Source organism: Dromiciops gliroides, chromosome X (assembly GCF_019393635.1).
Source record: "Dromiciops gliroides isolate mDroGli1 chromosome X, mDroGli1.pri, whole genome shotgun sequence".
Classification (NCBI taxonomy): Eukaryota; Metazoa; Chordata; class Mammalia; order Microbiotheria; family Microbiotheriidae; genus Dromiciops; species Dromiciops gliroides.
In genome coordinates this window covers 1235825-1251419 of record NC_057867.1, presented here as the reverse complement: position 1 = coordinate 1251419, position 15595 = coordinate 1235825, and the positions used below count along the sequence as shown (strand labels likewise).

Sequence of the window (15595 nt, the reverse complement as noted above, 5' to 3'; positions counted from 1 at the left end):
GACAAATAAGGTGGAGATTCCAGGCTGAGTGCTTGAGGACCTCAGCTGGTCAGGATAAACCCCAGGGAAGATGAGGCTGAAAATGGTTGTCTAGGCCAGAAGTTAAGAGAATCAAAGACTAAGGTGAAGGGGTTTTTGACAGGAAGAAGGAAAATTTCTGGGATGGGGGCCCTGAAGCTACAGGGGAGAACTCTGGACCTTTCTTTCTATAGTAGTGTATTTGGCTTAACAAAGACCCATTCAGCTAGTTAGCAACCCCTAAGGAGATCTTTTGTTATTTAGGTCATAAAATGGATGCAAACCACAGATCTAAGCCCAATTGCTGCCAGGGTTTTCCAGTTCTCCAGTTTTGCTAGAGTCTGGGAGTTCTTTGCCCCCAAATACTTGGAGTTTGGTGGTTTGAAAAACGCTGGATTGTGTCTGTTTCCTTCAGGAGTCTGGTTCTAGCAATCATGTTACTTACAAGTAGTTTTCATAGCTTTCTAGGCATGCTGTTTCCTAGGGACAGGCACATTTCATCCCCCCTTTTTGTCATCCTTTCTCTTGAGGTCTTACACCTATTCTCACACACACACACACACACACACACACACACACACACACACACCCCTTGTTATTTTGTTTAGTATTGATTTCTCTCTCTCTCTTGGCATAGCTTTAAATGTCAGGAAGTGGGAACTGAGCTTCATAGTCTAGGCAATTCCCAAGGGAGGTAAGGAAGGGGAAGACAGGATAAGTAACAGTCAAGGAGTAGAAAGGATTTGAAGGCAAAGGCTAGAAAGAAAGAAGGTACTGGGTGACAAACAAGTGACTAAATCATTTATTTGGACTTCAAATTATAGGGAATGTATTCATTCTAATATTCATTCAATGCCCCCTTCAGCTGCTCAAGCAGTTTCTTTTTCTCCTGTTGCAGAGCTTGAATCTGGGCTCTCCCCCGGTCGATTCGGCTCTGGAGCCCAGCAATCTCCCCAGTCGACAACAGAGCTGGACTGTCCAGAAGAGGAGGAGGGCGGGGGAGGGAGGTGCACGGAGGGGAAAGAAGGATAGTTAGTTAAAGGCTGGCAGCATTTCCTGGTATCTTCCTCCCTAGAAACAAAGGAAGTAATGAAATCCGAGAGCACGGGGCAAAGTCCGTGGGGCGTCTTTCACACTCCACCCCAGAGGGAGTCCGTTCAAAGAGAACAGTCGGGCTCCCCTCAAACGACCGGGAAACCCGCTTCGTTTGGACCCTCCCTTAGGGTGGCTCAAGTGCCCGGAAACTTCCCTGGGCAACAAGATTCCGTCTGGGATCCGGTCAGGAGATCCCGGACTGAAGATGCCGAGATAGCGGGTGTCGGTGGGCTGAGCCCCCCGAGGCTTCGGCCGCCTCCGAAGCACCGGAGCAAACAGACTCAGACTCTGGCTCCCCATAGTCAATCACACCTTGGGCCTCCTGGGGCCTCCAGGCCTTGTGACAATTACCCGGAACTCCGGCCGACCAAGCTCGGGCTCGCTGAGGAAGGGGATTTGGAGTCGGGGCACAAGGCGCCCCTTCCCTCCCGGGGCGCCCTAACTTCCTCGGCTTATCTGCTGCAGACCCGGAAGAGGGGAGCCACGGTGAGGGGGTTGCCAGCCAGCCTTGGCAGCCCCAGCACAGCGCGCTGTGGAGAGGCAGAAGCAGCCCTCGGCCTTAAGGTCAGGGCCGGAAAGGGGGTCCTCCCATGGGGGCCATCCCATGGCCGCATGGCCAGACCCCCGCCTCAGTCCCCCCTCGCGGCCGGCCCCGCACCTCTCCCATTCGGGCGTTCAGGGCCGCCCCTTTTCCTTCCAGCTGCTCGAGTGCCTGGCGGCCGCCGGGACTTCCTCTGCGTGCCCCGCCCCTTCCCCTGCAGCCAGCCAATCAGCGCGCGCCCTTCTGCCAGCCGGCGACAAGCTCGCTTGCCGTGATGAGGCTTGAGAACCGGGCCGGGACCCGGGCCGCTCAGAGCGGAAGCCGGAGCAGGGAGCGGGCGGAGGCGAGGCGAAAGGAGCTGGAACTCCCTGGCTCTCGCTAGGCCTTAGGGCCCGCCTCCCACCGGCAGCCGGTCGGCCGAGAGAGGGGGGGATTGGCCCGCGCCAAAGAGCCGACGAGCCGGGGGCGGAGCCAAGCGCGCACGGCGCTGGCCACGCCCCCCGCGTGGGAGGAGAAGGCAGGGTCGCGCAAGCGCGCGGGACTTCCGTCGCCGCACGAGGAGCGTCACCTAGCTGAAATTGGCAGCCGGCTACAGTCATGGTTAGAGCTCGGGGTCCGTGGGTTGGGTGGGAGCCGTCGGCGTCTGGGATCGGCGGGCGCCCCTGGCTGAGGGGGAGGCTGGGAATGGAGAGAGGGGCCAGAGCGGGGGACGGGCCGGAGCCGGGACCGGGACCGGAGAGAGGGGCCGGAGGGGAGTGGCGCCTGGCTGGAGCTGGGCCGGACCCTGAGGCCCTGATGCCCCCTTTTCCGCTCCCCCCACCCCCTTCCCCCGATCTCTTGGCAGCTTCGACGCGAGGTCCGCCTGCGCCGCGAGTATTTGTACCGCAAGGCCCAGGAGCAGAAGCAGCATCTTCTGGAGGAGAAGAAGCTGAGGCTGAAGAGGGCTCTTGAAGGTAGGGCCAGCCCGGGGGGGCGCCCTTCTTCCCAGCCTTCCCCAGCGCTCCCTCCCGGCCTCCCCTCCTTCTCACTGGCTCTTTCCCTTCCCCCCAGACAATCAGCCCATCCCGACCGAACTTCGCCGGGAAGCTCTGACTCTGCAAGGAGCATTGGAGTTTGATGATGCCGGAGGTGAAGGTGAGACCGGGCTCCGGGGTGGGCTCACCGAATAGGATCTCTGAGAAACTCTCCTTGACCTTTTTTTCCTCCTCCTCCCAAAGGTGTCTTGAATCACCAAGATGATGAGTACCGATGGGCAGGTGTAGAAGACCCCAGAATCATGATCACCACATCTCGAGATCCCAGCTCCCGCCTCAAGATGTTTGCCAAGGTACAGACCTGACTCGCAGGAGGAGTCAGGGGACATGGAAAGGGGAATGGAAATCCATCCTGATTCCTTGCTTCTTCTGCTTTCTCTCACACAGGAGCTGAAGCTGATATTTCCTGGCGCTCAGAGAATGAACCGAGGTCGACATGAAATGGGAGCTCTTGTCCGTGCTTGTAAAGCCAATGGAGTCACAGATCTCCTGCTGGTACATGAGCACCGAGGGACGCCAGGTATGCACAAGGGATGGGCCTGAGTACCTGGTGGAGGATCCCGTGGTAGGTGTAGGAGGGGGATGGATGCTCCCTGAATAGATTCCATATTTCCCTGTCTCTCCCAACAGTGGGCCTTATCGTGAGCCACCTGCCCTTTGGGCCTACAGCATACTTCACACTGTGTAATGTGGTGATGCGGCATGATGTTCCTGACCTTGGCACTGCCTCAGAAGCCCTTCCCCACCTTATCTTTCACGGTTTCTCTTCCCGCCTTGGACAAAGAGTAAGTCCCAGAGCTGGAGAACGGTCATCCAAAGGGACAGTTGCTAGTCCTGGGGATGGTCTCTAGGTTATGTCTGACAAAACAAAAGGGAAGAAGAGAAAAGACACACTGTCGTCCAGGTCAGGACTTTTATTCTAGCATCTTGTCTTCCCCCAGGTCTCAAATATCCTCCGACACCTCTTCCCTGTACCCAAGGATGATAGCCACCGTGTTATTACCTTTGCCAACCAGGATGACTACATTTCTTTTCGGTAAGTCTGGGTCTGTCCCTGGAGGGCAGAAGGTAAGTAGGCATGTCCCCAAGGGCCATCCTTGTTAACAACATCCTTTCTGTCCTTCTTCTAGTCATCATGTGTACCGGAAGCCAGATCATAGCACAGTGGAGCTGACGGAGGTGGGGCCAAGATTTGAGATGAAATGTGAGTACAAAAGGGTTTGGCAAAAACAGGTCAGGGAGCTGAGCCTGTGGTTCCAAATTTGAAACAACTGAAGTTAGGAAGTGAGTAACTGTGACTTGGCCTGGGGCCCTAGCACATCTCTCTGCTTTTGCAGTGTATATGATCCGCTTGGGTACACTTGAGCAAGAAGCCACAGCAGATGTGGAGTGGCGCTGGCACCCATATACCCACACAGCCCGAAAGAAGACCTTCCTCAGTGTCTAGCAGGCCCTTGGGACCACCAAGCAAGACAAGACTTCAAGAAACCAGCCTTGATTGTTGTCATTAAAGTTCCCTCCTCTCCTGTACCTCTCTGTGTTTCTGGGGCCTTGTGCTCAGGGCACCATGGGGATATAAGTATTACAATTAGCTGGTGCCAAAGGCTTTTGGATTGACTATGGAGGACACTGAAAATTCTTCTCTGGCATCCTTTGGCCTGGATACAGGCAGGGGTTCTCTGAACGGAACAGAAGCCAGGGGAAATTGGCACCGAGTCAGGGACATCCAAGGAACCATTCTCTTTGGAACCTAGCTGTTCACAGGGTCAGAGATGGATGGAAGCTAGGGAGTTGGCCTGCGTACAGGAATCCAGGCCATAATCAAGAAATATCTTTCGGGTCAGGGTTGGATTTGGGGGAGCTGGGCCCTATGTGGGACAATGCCACATGCCTTACAGCCTGGGGGAACAGATAGTGAGGTGTTGCCTGGCTTGGGGGAGGGGTGTTTTAAAAATTATTTTTTTAAGCGTGGCCATTTGGTTCAACCCATATCCACAGGTAAAGCCCTGGGCTTGACCTTCCCTAATGAGGGTCATGACTCCTACCTCCCAAGGCAGCCTATTCCACTTGGAGACTTCTTATACTTAGGAAGGCTTTCTTCACATCAACCCCAAATTTCTGCTCTGCATTGTTCCCAATTCAAACCTTCTAGGCCAAACAGAAGAAATCTAAGCCTTCCAAGGCATCCCTTCTCCATCCCCCTCCCCCCAACCTTCTCCCAGTTAAACATTCTCACTTCCTTCATCTTCCTGGAAAGGGCACTTGAGGCCCTGCTCCGTCCTGCTTGCCTCCCATGCACACTTTAGCAGGTCTTTTTTTTTTTTTTTTTTTTGGTGAGGCAATTGGGGTTAAGTGACTTGCTCAAGGTCACACAGCTAGTAAGTGTTGTGTCTGAGGCCAAATTTGAACTCAGGTCCTCCTGACTCCAGGGCCGGTGCTATATCCACTGCGCCACCTAGCTGCCCCTAAAGTCATTATTTTTAAAATGGGGCTTGCAACTCAGTATAATATTCTAGCTGTGACAAGGCCAGAGGGGCCCTGCAATCACCTCCTAAGGAGGAGCTCCTGGAAGCTCAGCCTCTTCCTGCAGCCAAAGATAAAGTGAGTGCTTGTGCCACTCTGCAGACCTTGTGGTCCACTAAGACCCTTTCATCTTTCAAATTGCTCATTTAAGCCTGTTTTTTCCATCTTGGCGGGGGTGGGGGCTGTTAACCCAAGTAAGAGGTTACATTTATTTCTCTTGAATTTCCACTTTGTACGTTCTGATGCTCAAATCTATGAAGATTTTTCGGCACAGTATCAATGTAATAGGCTAGTTTGATGAGCATGCCCTTGATTTTCTTTGTATAAGTCATAAACATATTAGCCAGCAACAGGCCAAGCACAGACACCAGGAGCTTGTTCTGGACAAAAGCCTCAGCTGTTGGATTGGGAAGTATGAGTGGCAGTTGGGATAGCCCCAGGGCCTGGGCAGGAGGAGAACAACAGCCATATGCCATGCAAATTACATCTCCTTAGGGGTCAAACCAGAGTAGGGTAGGGGTGATGGGGGTTATTATATCTATCCCACAAGAGTGCCCCAAGATAGTTGCACAGTGGGGCTCAGGACCAAGATTCTTTGGCACAGACCTTCATATGTACCCTAGGCCCAGAACCCCAAAGTGGTGGAAGGTAGGGGTACAAGGACACCTCATCCAAGATGGGGAAAACTTTATTGGGAAAGGGAACTTGTTTGGCTGCCCACCTGCCCCCCCTCTGTATGTGCCTAATGGACCAGAGCTGAAGCTGCCTTAGTCGGGCCCAGCCTTCAGGCAGATGGGCAGGAATCCGTCACAGGCTTCCTACATTCGAGTCCACTCAGCTGGAGGATCCCGGGGACCTTTTGGTTTCCCAATTCGAATGTTGAAACCTGGGGGAAGAGGGAAGGACTGAGACCTAAGAAAGACTTGGGACGGTGAGAGAGGTGGCAGAAGAAAACCTATGTGATCCATGGCTCAACTCACCAAGACTGCTGCTGGGCTGGAGGCCGCTGGGACCCAGGCCTGGAACTGCAGTGTCTGTCACGTCCTCATAGGCCTCTGGCCCAGGGCAGTTCCTGGAGGGGGTGCTTGCTGTTGGGAAAGATCCCATGGAAGCCCAGGTCAGAGTTCCGAGGCTCCTGGGGAACTGCCTGGTCCCCAAGCTCCCCATCAGGTCCCAGCTGGTCTCTCCACCTCCAGCCAACTCCAAATTCCTGTCCCACACTTACCTTTCCGTGCAGTGCTGGGGGCAACGACCTGGGAAGAAGGAAGGCGGTTATTGGGAGGGGGCCTGGGGAACTGCCCTGCTCAGCATGACCCTGGCAGCCAGCTTTGTCACTTACCAGGGACAGCAGGGGCCTCCCAGAACCTGGTGAAGAGCATGCTGGGCTCTCCGAGGCCACTGCAGTGTATTCCGTGAGGGTCCCAGATGCTCCCCGCAGGGCCCTGGGCTTGACGGTGCTGTACACAGCCCCCTCGAGCTCGGCTTCTGTAGGGTCACAGGCTGCTCCTGGTGTTGGAGCGTGACCTCGCTTCTGGATGGAGGCGTACGTTGCAGCCATGACTGATTTAAGTCCCTGAAAGAAAATGAACAGTGAGGAACTGAAAGCACCTGGAAGGAGTGGCAGGAAGTGGATCCCATCCCAGGATGGGGATAGGGGCTGAGAGGCAGGCAAACAGGTCTTCCCTTGTATCCTGGGCCCTCCTGAAGCCAGCATCATCAACTCACGTTTAGAGCTGGGAATTCATCTCTTCAACTCACCTTTCTTTGAGAGGAAGAAAGGGTCCTAGTGAGAAGGGAAGGCTCAGTGTCCCAGACACTTCAGTAGGCATAGAGGGCTAAGCACTGAAGGAAATAGGGCCTCCCTATCCCTCGGATCAGGAGGAAGAGAAAGTGCCTGATGCCATGCGGGGTAGGGAAGACAGAGGTACTAAGTTCCCCTAGGACCCAGCAAGAAGCTGCCCCCCACCCCAAGCTGAAGCAGGACCAAAGGGATCGCTGTACCTGGTAACACAGAGAAGCTGCTAGCTCTGGGGGAAGAGTGAGCCTCCTGGGCCCCTGAGCTTCCTCTCAGGAAGTGTTGTCTAGCCAAGCCCAGCCCAGCCCAGGCTGTGACGTGAAGCAGCCCCACTTCACAGTGGAGGCCCTTGGCCCAAGCCTCAGAGCATTCCTGGCTAATGTCAGAGATGCTGCCAGTGGGAGGAGGTCCTTCTAGGCGGTCAGGGGCCCAGAGGAAGGCCTGGCCTGGGAAAGGGGAAGAATGCCCCAGCTCCAGTGGAGCTCCACTGTGGCCAAGATCCAGGACACCGGCCTGGTCTAGGCAGATCCTGAGCTGAAGCCTCCTGATGTCCATCCCCCTAGGCATGCACTCAAGGGTCCGAATGAGCATTCCCACACAGATCCAGAGCACTCCAACTCCCAGCCTAAAGCTTGGCCATGAAGGAGCTCCACGACCAGGGGACCCTGAGTAGCTGCCATAAATGTCTAAACTATGGGGCCCCAGATGACCATCTCATTGGCTTTGCTGGAGAGGCAGCACGCAGTGGGCAAAATACTGGCCTTGGTGGCCGGAAGCTCAGGCTTCAAATGCTGGGACACTTAGAAAGTTATTGGAGAAGAAGCAGCAGAGCCAGTGGCCTGGAAGGCTTCATGCAAGAGGAAGCCCCTGAGCTAAGGCTTAAAGCAGGGATCCTTGATCGAGGCTCCACGAAGAACGGGTTTTTGAAAATCTTTTGACAACTATCTCAACATCATTGGTTTCTTTTGTAATGCTCTATTTCAGTCCGTGCACTTAAAGACAGTATTCTAACAAAAGGTGCATTCATCTCACCAGACTGCCAGAGGGATTGGGGACACCCAAAATGGTTAAGGATGCCTGGCATAAAGGAAGCAGACAAATACAAGGAGGCAAGAGATGTGTCAAGTCTAAGGAACAGTTTGGGGTCCAGTTTAGACAGAAGAGACATCGAAAATAGCCAAAGGGCAGTTTTTGAAGCAATAAATTCAAGCTGTCAAACACTATATAGAAATGGCACACACACACAAAAAGAAGTTAATTGGAAACTATATAATCTAATGTGAGAAAAAATCACTCCAATAAACTTCTGGAACTCAGCATTGGTGATGTGTCAAAGGCTCATTTATTGTCATTTCTCGAGAGAATGGGCCACCCCTCTCAGAGTGAACAAGGATGCAGGTTTGAGGAAATGGCCACTCACTCTTTCAAGGGTTACAATTTACAATCTACAATTCCCACCCTTCTGCCCAAAACTTCCCTATACTATACTATAGATTCTCCCAGACCAAAATCTCTCAAGCTGAACCCTTGCTAATCACCTGTGGGTATACACCCAGACTATTCCAGATAATCAGCTTCATTCCCACTGAGAGGAGTCAACTCATCCCCCAATTCCTCACATCTAACCCTAAAGAATGAGTGGGTCAAAGAACAAGTCTTAGAAACAATCGATAATTTCATTTAAAAAAAAATTTTTTTTTTATTTTAGCAGGGCAATGGGGGTTAAGTGACTTGCCCAGGGTCACACAGCTAGTAAGTGTCTGAGGCCAGATTTGAACTCAGGTACTCCTGAATCCAGGGCCAGCGCTCTATCCACTGTGCCACCTAGCTGCCCCTTTTGACTTTTGTTTGTTTGTTTTGTTTTTTGCAGGGCAGTGACTTGCCCAAGGTCACACAGCTAGTAAGTGTCTGAGGCTGGATTTGAACTCAGGAACTCCTGAATCCAGGGCCAGTGCTTATCCACTACGCCACCTGGCTGCCCCCAATAATTTCATTAAATAGAATGACAACAAAGAGACAATATTCCAAAATTTGTGGGATGCAGCCAAAGCAGTACTTCTTTTCTTTTCTTTTCTTTTTTTTTAGTGAGGCAATTGGGGTTAAGTGACTTGCCCGGGGTCACACAGCTAGTAAGTGTTAAGTGTCTGAGGGCGGATTTGAACTCAGGTACTCCTGACTCCAGGGCCTGTGCTCTATCTACTGCGCCATCTAGCTGCTCCAAAGCAGTACTTAGGGGAAAATTTCTATCTCTAAATAGATACATCAATAAAAGAGATAAAGAGCAGATCAATAAATTGGACACACAACTAGGAAAACTAGAGAAAAGAACAAATTGAAAATCTCCAATTAAATACCAAATTGAAAACCCTAAAGATCAAAAGAAAGATTGATAGAATTTAAAGTGGAAAATTAACCAACTAATAAATAAAACTAGGAGCTGGTTTTATGGGGGGAAACAGTAAAATAGATAAACCATTGGTTAATTTTATTTATTTATTTTTGCTGAGGCAATGGGGGTTAAGTGACTTGACCAGGGTCACACAGCCAGTAAGTGTTAAGTGTCTGAGGCCGGATTTGAACTCAGGTCCTCCTGAATCCAGGGCCAGTGCTTTATCCACTGTGCCACCTAGCTGCCCGGTTAATTTTATTTAAAAAAAAAATTACTAGTATAAAAAATGAAAAGGGTAATTGCACCAATGAAGATGAAATTAAAGCAATGATTAATACTTATTTTGCCCAATTATAGACCAGTAAAACTGACAGTCTAAGTGAAATGGAGCTCCCTAAGAAAAAATCCCCAGGACCAGATGGATTTACTAGTGAATTCTACCAAATGGTGAAAGACATTTAATTCTCTCTTTTTGGATACCAACCCAGTAGTGATATTACTAGGTCAAAGAGTATGCATAGTTTTCTAGCCCTTTGGCCTTAGTTCCAAATTGCTCTACAGAATGTTTGAATCAGTTTACAACTTTACCACGAGTGTATTAATGTCTCATTAGAACATTTAATTCTAATACTTTGTAAACTATTTGAAAAAATACATAAAGAAAGAGTCCTACCAAATTCCTTTGATGACACAAATATGGTTTTGATACTGTTAACCTGTAAATTAAGGAAACAATCAATATAGGAGAAAATAAGGTCTTTAATCAGGGCAGAGGAACTATAGCTCATGGTATCCCAAAGCAAGAAGCTAGGAATGCCCAAAGATGGGAACCAAGGACAGGATTTTTATGGAGTAACAGAACAAAAGGGAACCAAAAGACTGCTCCAGAAGTCTCAAAAAGTCAGTACAGAAACTACTAACTACTTAATGTAAATGAACCTTTAACAAAAGAAACCATAGAACTGCTCCTGAGTTAAGTATAGACATTACTTAACTCTAAATAGAAAATACTTAATGTAGGTGGACCCTTTTACATAATAACATAAAGTCTGGGGAGTAAGGTGGGGGAAGGTCCATAAGTCTATCAAGAGCCTGGAATTAGGGGGCAGCTAGGTGTCGCAGTGGATAAAACACCAGCCCTGTTTTTAGGAGGACTTGAGTTCAAATCCAGCCTCAGACACTTGACACTTACTAGCTGTGTGACCTTGGGCAAGTCACTTAACCCTCACTGCCCACCAAAACAAAGAGACAAACAAAAACAAAAGAGTCTGACAAAGACTCTTAGCACTAGGCAATTCACCTGCCTGGCCAGGGGGACTAGGTGGGGAAATCAGTCAGTTCTCAGAAAATTTGTAGTTATCAATACCTTAACATAGGAGAGCAAAAACAAGAGAAACAAAACTATAGGCCAATTTTCTTTTTTTTTTTTTTTGTGGTGAGGCCCAAGGCCAATTTTCTTAATGAATGTCAATGCAAAAATTTTAAAGAAAATACTAGCAAAGATATTCCAGCAACATATCACAATAAGATCATATGACTGGGTGGGATTTATATCAGAATGCAGGCCTGGTTCAATATGTGAGAAAATAATTATGAATAATTAATTTCTTGGGGACCTAGGGACCCAGTTTTAGGTGTCTTCTTCTCCCTCACCCCCCTCAGAAAGATCAGCTCTTGAGAAAGTTCTAATCTCAGGGCTAGCCCAAAGGCACGAAAGGAATGGAGATCTATCTACTCTTTTGTCTAGTTCTTTGGACTTTGCTAGGCGATAGTCTTTTGGATAGTAGTCTGTAGAGATCATTTTAATATGGAACCCCCCTCAAGCCGTGTCAATTCTGAAGGATGCTACCCAATTAGCTTTGATCAGTGTATAGTGACTGACCAGCCTCTATCAAAAGAGAATAAAAGGGGCAGCTAGGTGGCGAAGTGGGTATAGCATCAGCCCTGGAGTCAGGAGGACCTGAGTTCAAATCCAGCCTCAGACACTTGAAACTTACCCCAATTGCCTCACCAAAAAAACCCCACAAACAAAAACAAATAATAAATACTTAATGCTAAAACAGGTACAATAGCCATTATATAAATAGCCATTAATATATACAGAGTAATAATTTAGACCCCAGAAGGCAGGGTGGTGGGCGATTGCCAGGAATGCAGCGGTCTCTTTAATGTCTGACCACAGCATCTGCTTCAGACACTCATTCCACCAGGGGAAGTTTTTACATGCTTGGGGTACACATCTTCCAAATTCACCTAATGGGTTTGAGGCCTGTTACCCTCAAGGCCTGTCTGCCAAGATGGTTTCCTGGTGATGTGACCACTGTGCAAGCTACAGCTTCTTGGAGCCAGATGTGAGAGTTAGGTCAAGCAGATGGCCCTCAGAGGTAGATGAGCAGCCTTGAAAAGGACTCAACAAGGCCTCACACCAGAGCTGCTAGTCCTCCTGAACACCCTATAACCCTTGTTCCAGAAATATTGGATGGGGGGCTGGGGAGGGTGGGATGAGACAGAGTGAAAGGTTGAGAGCCTGGCTGACTGAGAGGATAGTGGTATACGCCACAGGAAGAGGGGAGAGTTGGAAGGGAAAGAGGAACTCCTTTTTGGACATGCTTGAGTTTACTGTCTATGGACAATCTGGCTTGAAATAACCAAAAGGAATAGCTGAAATTCATCTGCACAGAGATGATAAAAGAAATCATGGGAGCTGATGGGAGTACAGAGGGAGAAGAGGGCCTAGGACAGAGTCTTGGAGGGTACCCAGACCTGAATGAAGATCCAATATAGGAAAGTGAGAAAGAGCAGTCAGTTCTCAGAAGGGGAACCAGGAGGGAGCCTGGTGAGGAGAGAGAATTCAGGAGAAGAGGGTGATCTACAGTGTCAAAGCTGCAGAGAGGGCAAAAAAAATGAGGGTTTAGAAAAAGCAATTAAGAACTTTGGAAAGAGCAGTTTCAGTTGAACGATCAGGTCTGAAGCCATATTTTAAAAGGTTACAGAGTGAGAAAAGAAATGAAAACACAAATTGTATGTGACCTTCTCAGGTTTAGCCACAGATATGAGACATAGCTTAGTGGGGATGGATGGATCCATTGAAAGGTCTTCTTGGGGGGCAGGGTGGGAGGGTTGATGTGGAAGATACAATGTTTTTTGTTTTTTTTTTAGTGAGGCAATTGGGGTTAAGTGACTTGCCCAGGGTCACACAGCTAGTAAGTGTTAAGTGTCTGAGGCCGGATTTGAACTCAGGTACTCCTGAATCCAGGGCCAGTGCTCTATCCACTGCGCCACCTAGCTGCCCTGATACAATGTTAACAGAAAAATTTCTGGCAAGGTTGGTAAGAACTGGATTACAGAATGCCTTCAGTTTCAGGCCGATTGTGCCTCCTGGCAAAGTGTCTGGAACAAAAGAGTGGTTTGGTGAAACCTGTGACTTTGGGAAATGTTTTGCCATCGGTGTGGAAAACAGATTGGCTGTTGAGACTGAATTATGTGCTAGTAAGGGTAATAAATAACGAGGCCCAGTTGGATAAGTCTTGGGAGAATAAGTTCCCCATGTAAGCCGAGGTAAAAGATATCGAAGAAAGAGGCCAGAAGAGCCAGCATTGCAAATAGAGAAAGATTTATTATAAGCCACTCACACATGGCTAACAGAAGTCTGTGACTGCCAGTGGTTCTAAGATGAAGCGGCCAGCGCTTCAGATCTGGGGAACGAAAAAGGGGGCAGAAGGAGAGATGAAGGACAGGAGGCAGTTCTTTCTAAAATGCAGCAGACTCTACTCTGCTACCACTACTTTATTTCCCAGCTTAACAATTCTCTTGTAGTAAAGCAAAGCATGAGTTCATGATAACATTTTTTGAATAACAAAACCATTCATCAAATTATAATTGACAGTTACTGCATATACAAGATAGTGAGACCACCTGGCTTCTTGTTTAATCTTATGGCCATGAGAACTTTTGTTGTTCTGTCTTCCTCACTCCCTGGCTTTGATTCTCAGAACACTTTAACAGATCCTTGACATGCCTAAAGGTCTGGGCATCACACCGGGGAGGGGAACTTCAGAAAAGGCCTCTGGCCCTCGGAGTTCTCTACACGAAGAGACCCCCTTTTATAGGGAGGAGCAAAAAAAGCATGCATAAGAAAGACCAGGTGTACACACGTGCTTCCCTGGGAAACTATTGATGACAAAATCCCTTGAAACTGCCCAGGACAGGCTAACTACCTAGCATGTGCCAGGAAGATGTGAATGTGCACATACTTTCCCTTATATAAGGGAGTGAATGAGAGGCCAGGTTCCCTAAGGGGGTCAACGGGAAGTTAGCTTTCCTTGTATGACCAGACCAGACGGCTAAAGCCATAGTATCCCACAGGCCCCGAACTAGGATGGTGGCAAGCAAGGGACAGATCTGAGAGATGATGTGCTAAGATTTGGCAACTGGTGTGGTGTGAGAGGGAGGGAGGAAATAAGGACAGTTCTGAAGTTTTTAATCTGGGAGACTGGAATTAGAGTTGTTTCCAGAAATTTTTTGTTGTAGTTGCTTGACCCTGTTTGCCTCAGTTTCCTCATTTGCAAGATGAACTGGAGAAGGAAATGACAAATCTCTCCAGTATCTTTAAGATCTCAAATGAGGTTTTTCATCATTGCTCTGATTTTTTCTCTTATAACATGACTAATGCAGAAGTAGGATTAATGTTATTAAGTGTATATATATATATATATATATATATATATATATATATATATAAAAAACCCATATCAGATTACCTGCTGTCTAGGGGAGGGGGGGGGGAGGGAGGGAGAAAAATCTGAAATTGGAAAGCTTGTATAAACAAAAGTTGAGAACTATCTTTACATGTAATGGGAAAAAATTAAATACTTTATTAATTAAAAAAAAAAAGAAGAAGATCTCAAACGGGGTCACAGAGAATCGAGCATGACTGAATAACAACTTCACCACAACAAAAACAAGGGTTTGGGTGGCTTTGTTTTGTTTTGGGGGGGAGGCTACGTTCTGTTTTAGACATAGTTAATTGTAGACAGCATCGAAAACAGATTTTGGAGAGAATATAACTCCATTTTGTCCTCTACTGCCCATTTGACTAGGAGATGCCTCGGCACACACTTCAGGGACAGGTAAAGGAGGCAGCCTGGTGGTTAGAGCTGTGGGCGTGGAGTCCTGAATCCCTAATCTGGCCTCAGATACTAGCTGTGTGGCCTGAACCTCTGTCTGCCTGTTTCACTAATCATAGCCCTTACCTCGGAGGGTTGTGGTGAGTCTCAAATGAGATGACATTCCGTAAATATTATCTCGTTTGACATTATATATATGACTTGGACGCTTTTTATCCGTTGTCAGCTGCAGAAGTGCCCGTCCCCTACTAGTGACGGGGCTCACACTCACTGCATTTCCTGGTCGGTCTGTACTCTGTCCTCTCTTACTGGGGACCCTGAACGTTCTCCACCACCAAGTCAAATGGAAACTGCGAGCAGGGATGGCCTCCGTGTTGGCTTCCGCTTCCAGAAGGGCAGCAGCCAGCAAGGCGCCCCGCCCCGCCGTGGCTAAGAGACTCCCTGGGGGCTGCAGCATTCAGGCAACTTCCAGGCCCCTGGAAGAGAGGCCCCAGGCGTCCGGAGAAGCGCGGGGACGGCTAGAAGGAGCCGAGGCCTGGGGGAGGCCCGTGTGCGCGCAGGCCCCCCCCCCCCCCATGCCATGTGTCCCTGGGCTAGGGACGGGGCTTACGAGAGGAAAAAGGTGCGGGGAGACAGGGCCGGAGACGACCAAGCGTGGGGTTGCCCCGCATCTGCTCCGGGACGGAGGCGGGGCCGGCCACGCGTGCACGCACCCCCGCGGCCGCCCGCCCACCTCACCTGCAGGCAGCCGAGTTGCCCCCCAAGCATAACTCGACCAAGCTGCGCACGCGTGCACGTGCGCGCGCGGGCACCGCCCAACCGTTTCCAGAGCGAGGCAGTACGGGGAACGCCCTCAGGTTTGTGGCCAATGAGAGCCCGCGGCTCCAGGCCAGGCGGGGTAGACCCGCCCCCCGCGTCCTCAGTTCCCCAGGAGAGGGAAGGGAGGGGCTGACGGTGCTCTCCGGGCGCTCGAAGCTCTCTCTCATTGGCCCGTGAGAGGTTTCTGGAAGGATGACCCGGGGGTGGGCGGGATTGGCTTAGGCGGGCCCAGGAAAAAGAAGAGGGAACGGGCGT

At 49.8% G+C, this 15595-nt stretch overlaps 2 protein-coding genes and 1 long non-coding RNA gene across 8 annotated transcripts; 1 reads left to right on the top strand and 2 right to left on the bottom strand.

The window, feature by feature from the left end:
• Nucleotides 1–797: 797 nt before the first annotated feature.
• Nucleotides 798–1910, bottom strand: LOC122734056. The gene is made up of 2 exons (XR_006353988.1): nt 1772–1910; nt 798–1089 (listed from the first exon to the last, which is right to left on the bottom strand). It is a non-coding gene; the product is annotated as an uncharacterized LOC122734056 (long non-coding RNA).
• A 204-nt stretch (nt 1911–2114) lies between these two features.
• Nucleotides 2115–4635, top strand: IMP4 (IMP U3 small nucleolar ribonucleoprotein 4). The gene is made up of 9 exons (XM_043974726.1): nt 2115–2254; nt 2499–2607; nt 2705–2788; nt 2872–2981; nt 3076–3208; nt 3319–3473; nt 3630–3724; nt 3819–3892; nt 4026–4635. The coding sequence occupies exons 1-9, from the start codon at nt 2252–2254 to the stop codon at nt 4133–4135; spliced, it is 873 nt and encodes a 290-aa protein (XP_043830661.1). The 5' UTR covers nt 2115–2251; the 3' UTR covers nt 4136–4635.
• On the bottom strand, nt 3415–15332 carry LOC122734054 (tyrosine-protein phosphatase non-receptor type 18-like). 6 transcript variants are annotated; one of them, XM_043974728.1, is made up of 5 exons: nt 14793–15245; nt 6551–6784; nt 6437–6464; nt 6192–6299; nt 3415–3546 (listed from the first exon to the last, which is right to left on the bottom strand). In XM_043974728.1, the coding sequence occupies exons 1-5, from the start codon at nt 14976–14978 to the stop codon at nt 3536–3538; spliced, it is 567 nt and encodes a 188-aa protein (XP_043830663.1). In that variant the 5' UTR covers nt 14979–15245; the 3' UTR covers nt 3415–3535. The 6 variants fall into 6 exon arrangements, with proteins under 6 accessions (XP_043830663.1, XP_043830664.1, XP_043830662.1 ...); XM_043974729.1 differs by lacking the exons at nt 3415–3546; nt 14793–15245 and adding exons at nt 5884–6097; nt 15260–15332; XM_043974727.1 differs by lacking the exon at nt 3415–3546 and adding an exon at nt 5884–6097.
• Between the last annotated feature and the right edge of the window lie 263 nt (nt 15333–15595).

Bases quoted from the DNA above. Each gene is read 5' to 3' on its own strand.
- LOC122734054 (XM_043974727.1), bottom strand. From the start codon at position 14,978: ATGCTGCAGCCCCCAGGGAGTCTCTTAGCCACGGCGGGGCGGGGCGCC. The intron at 6,300-6,436 runs GTAAGTGTGGGA...CTTTCCCAACAG, and splicing joins CCCCAGCACTGCACGGAAAG to CAAGCACCCCCTCCAGGAAC. The intron at 6,098-6,191 runs GTGAGTTGAGCC...CTCTTCCCCCAG, and splicing joins CCAGCCCAGCAGCAGTCTTG to GTTTCAACATTCGAATTGGG.
- IMP4 (XM_043974726.1), top strand. The intron at 3,209-3,318 runs GTATGCACAAGG...CTCTCCCAACAG, and splicing joins TGAGCACCGAGGGACGCCAG to TGGGCCTTATCGTGAGCCAC. The intron at 3,474-3,629 runs GTAAGTCCCAGA...GTCTTCCCCCAG, and splicing joins CTTCCCGCCTTGGACAAAGA to GTCTCAAATATCCTCCGACA.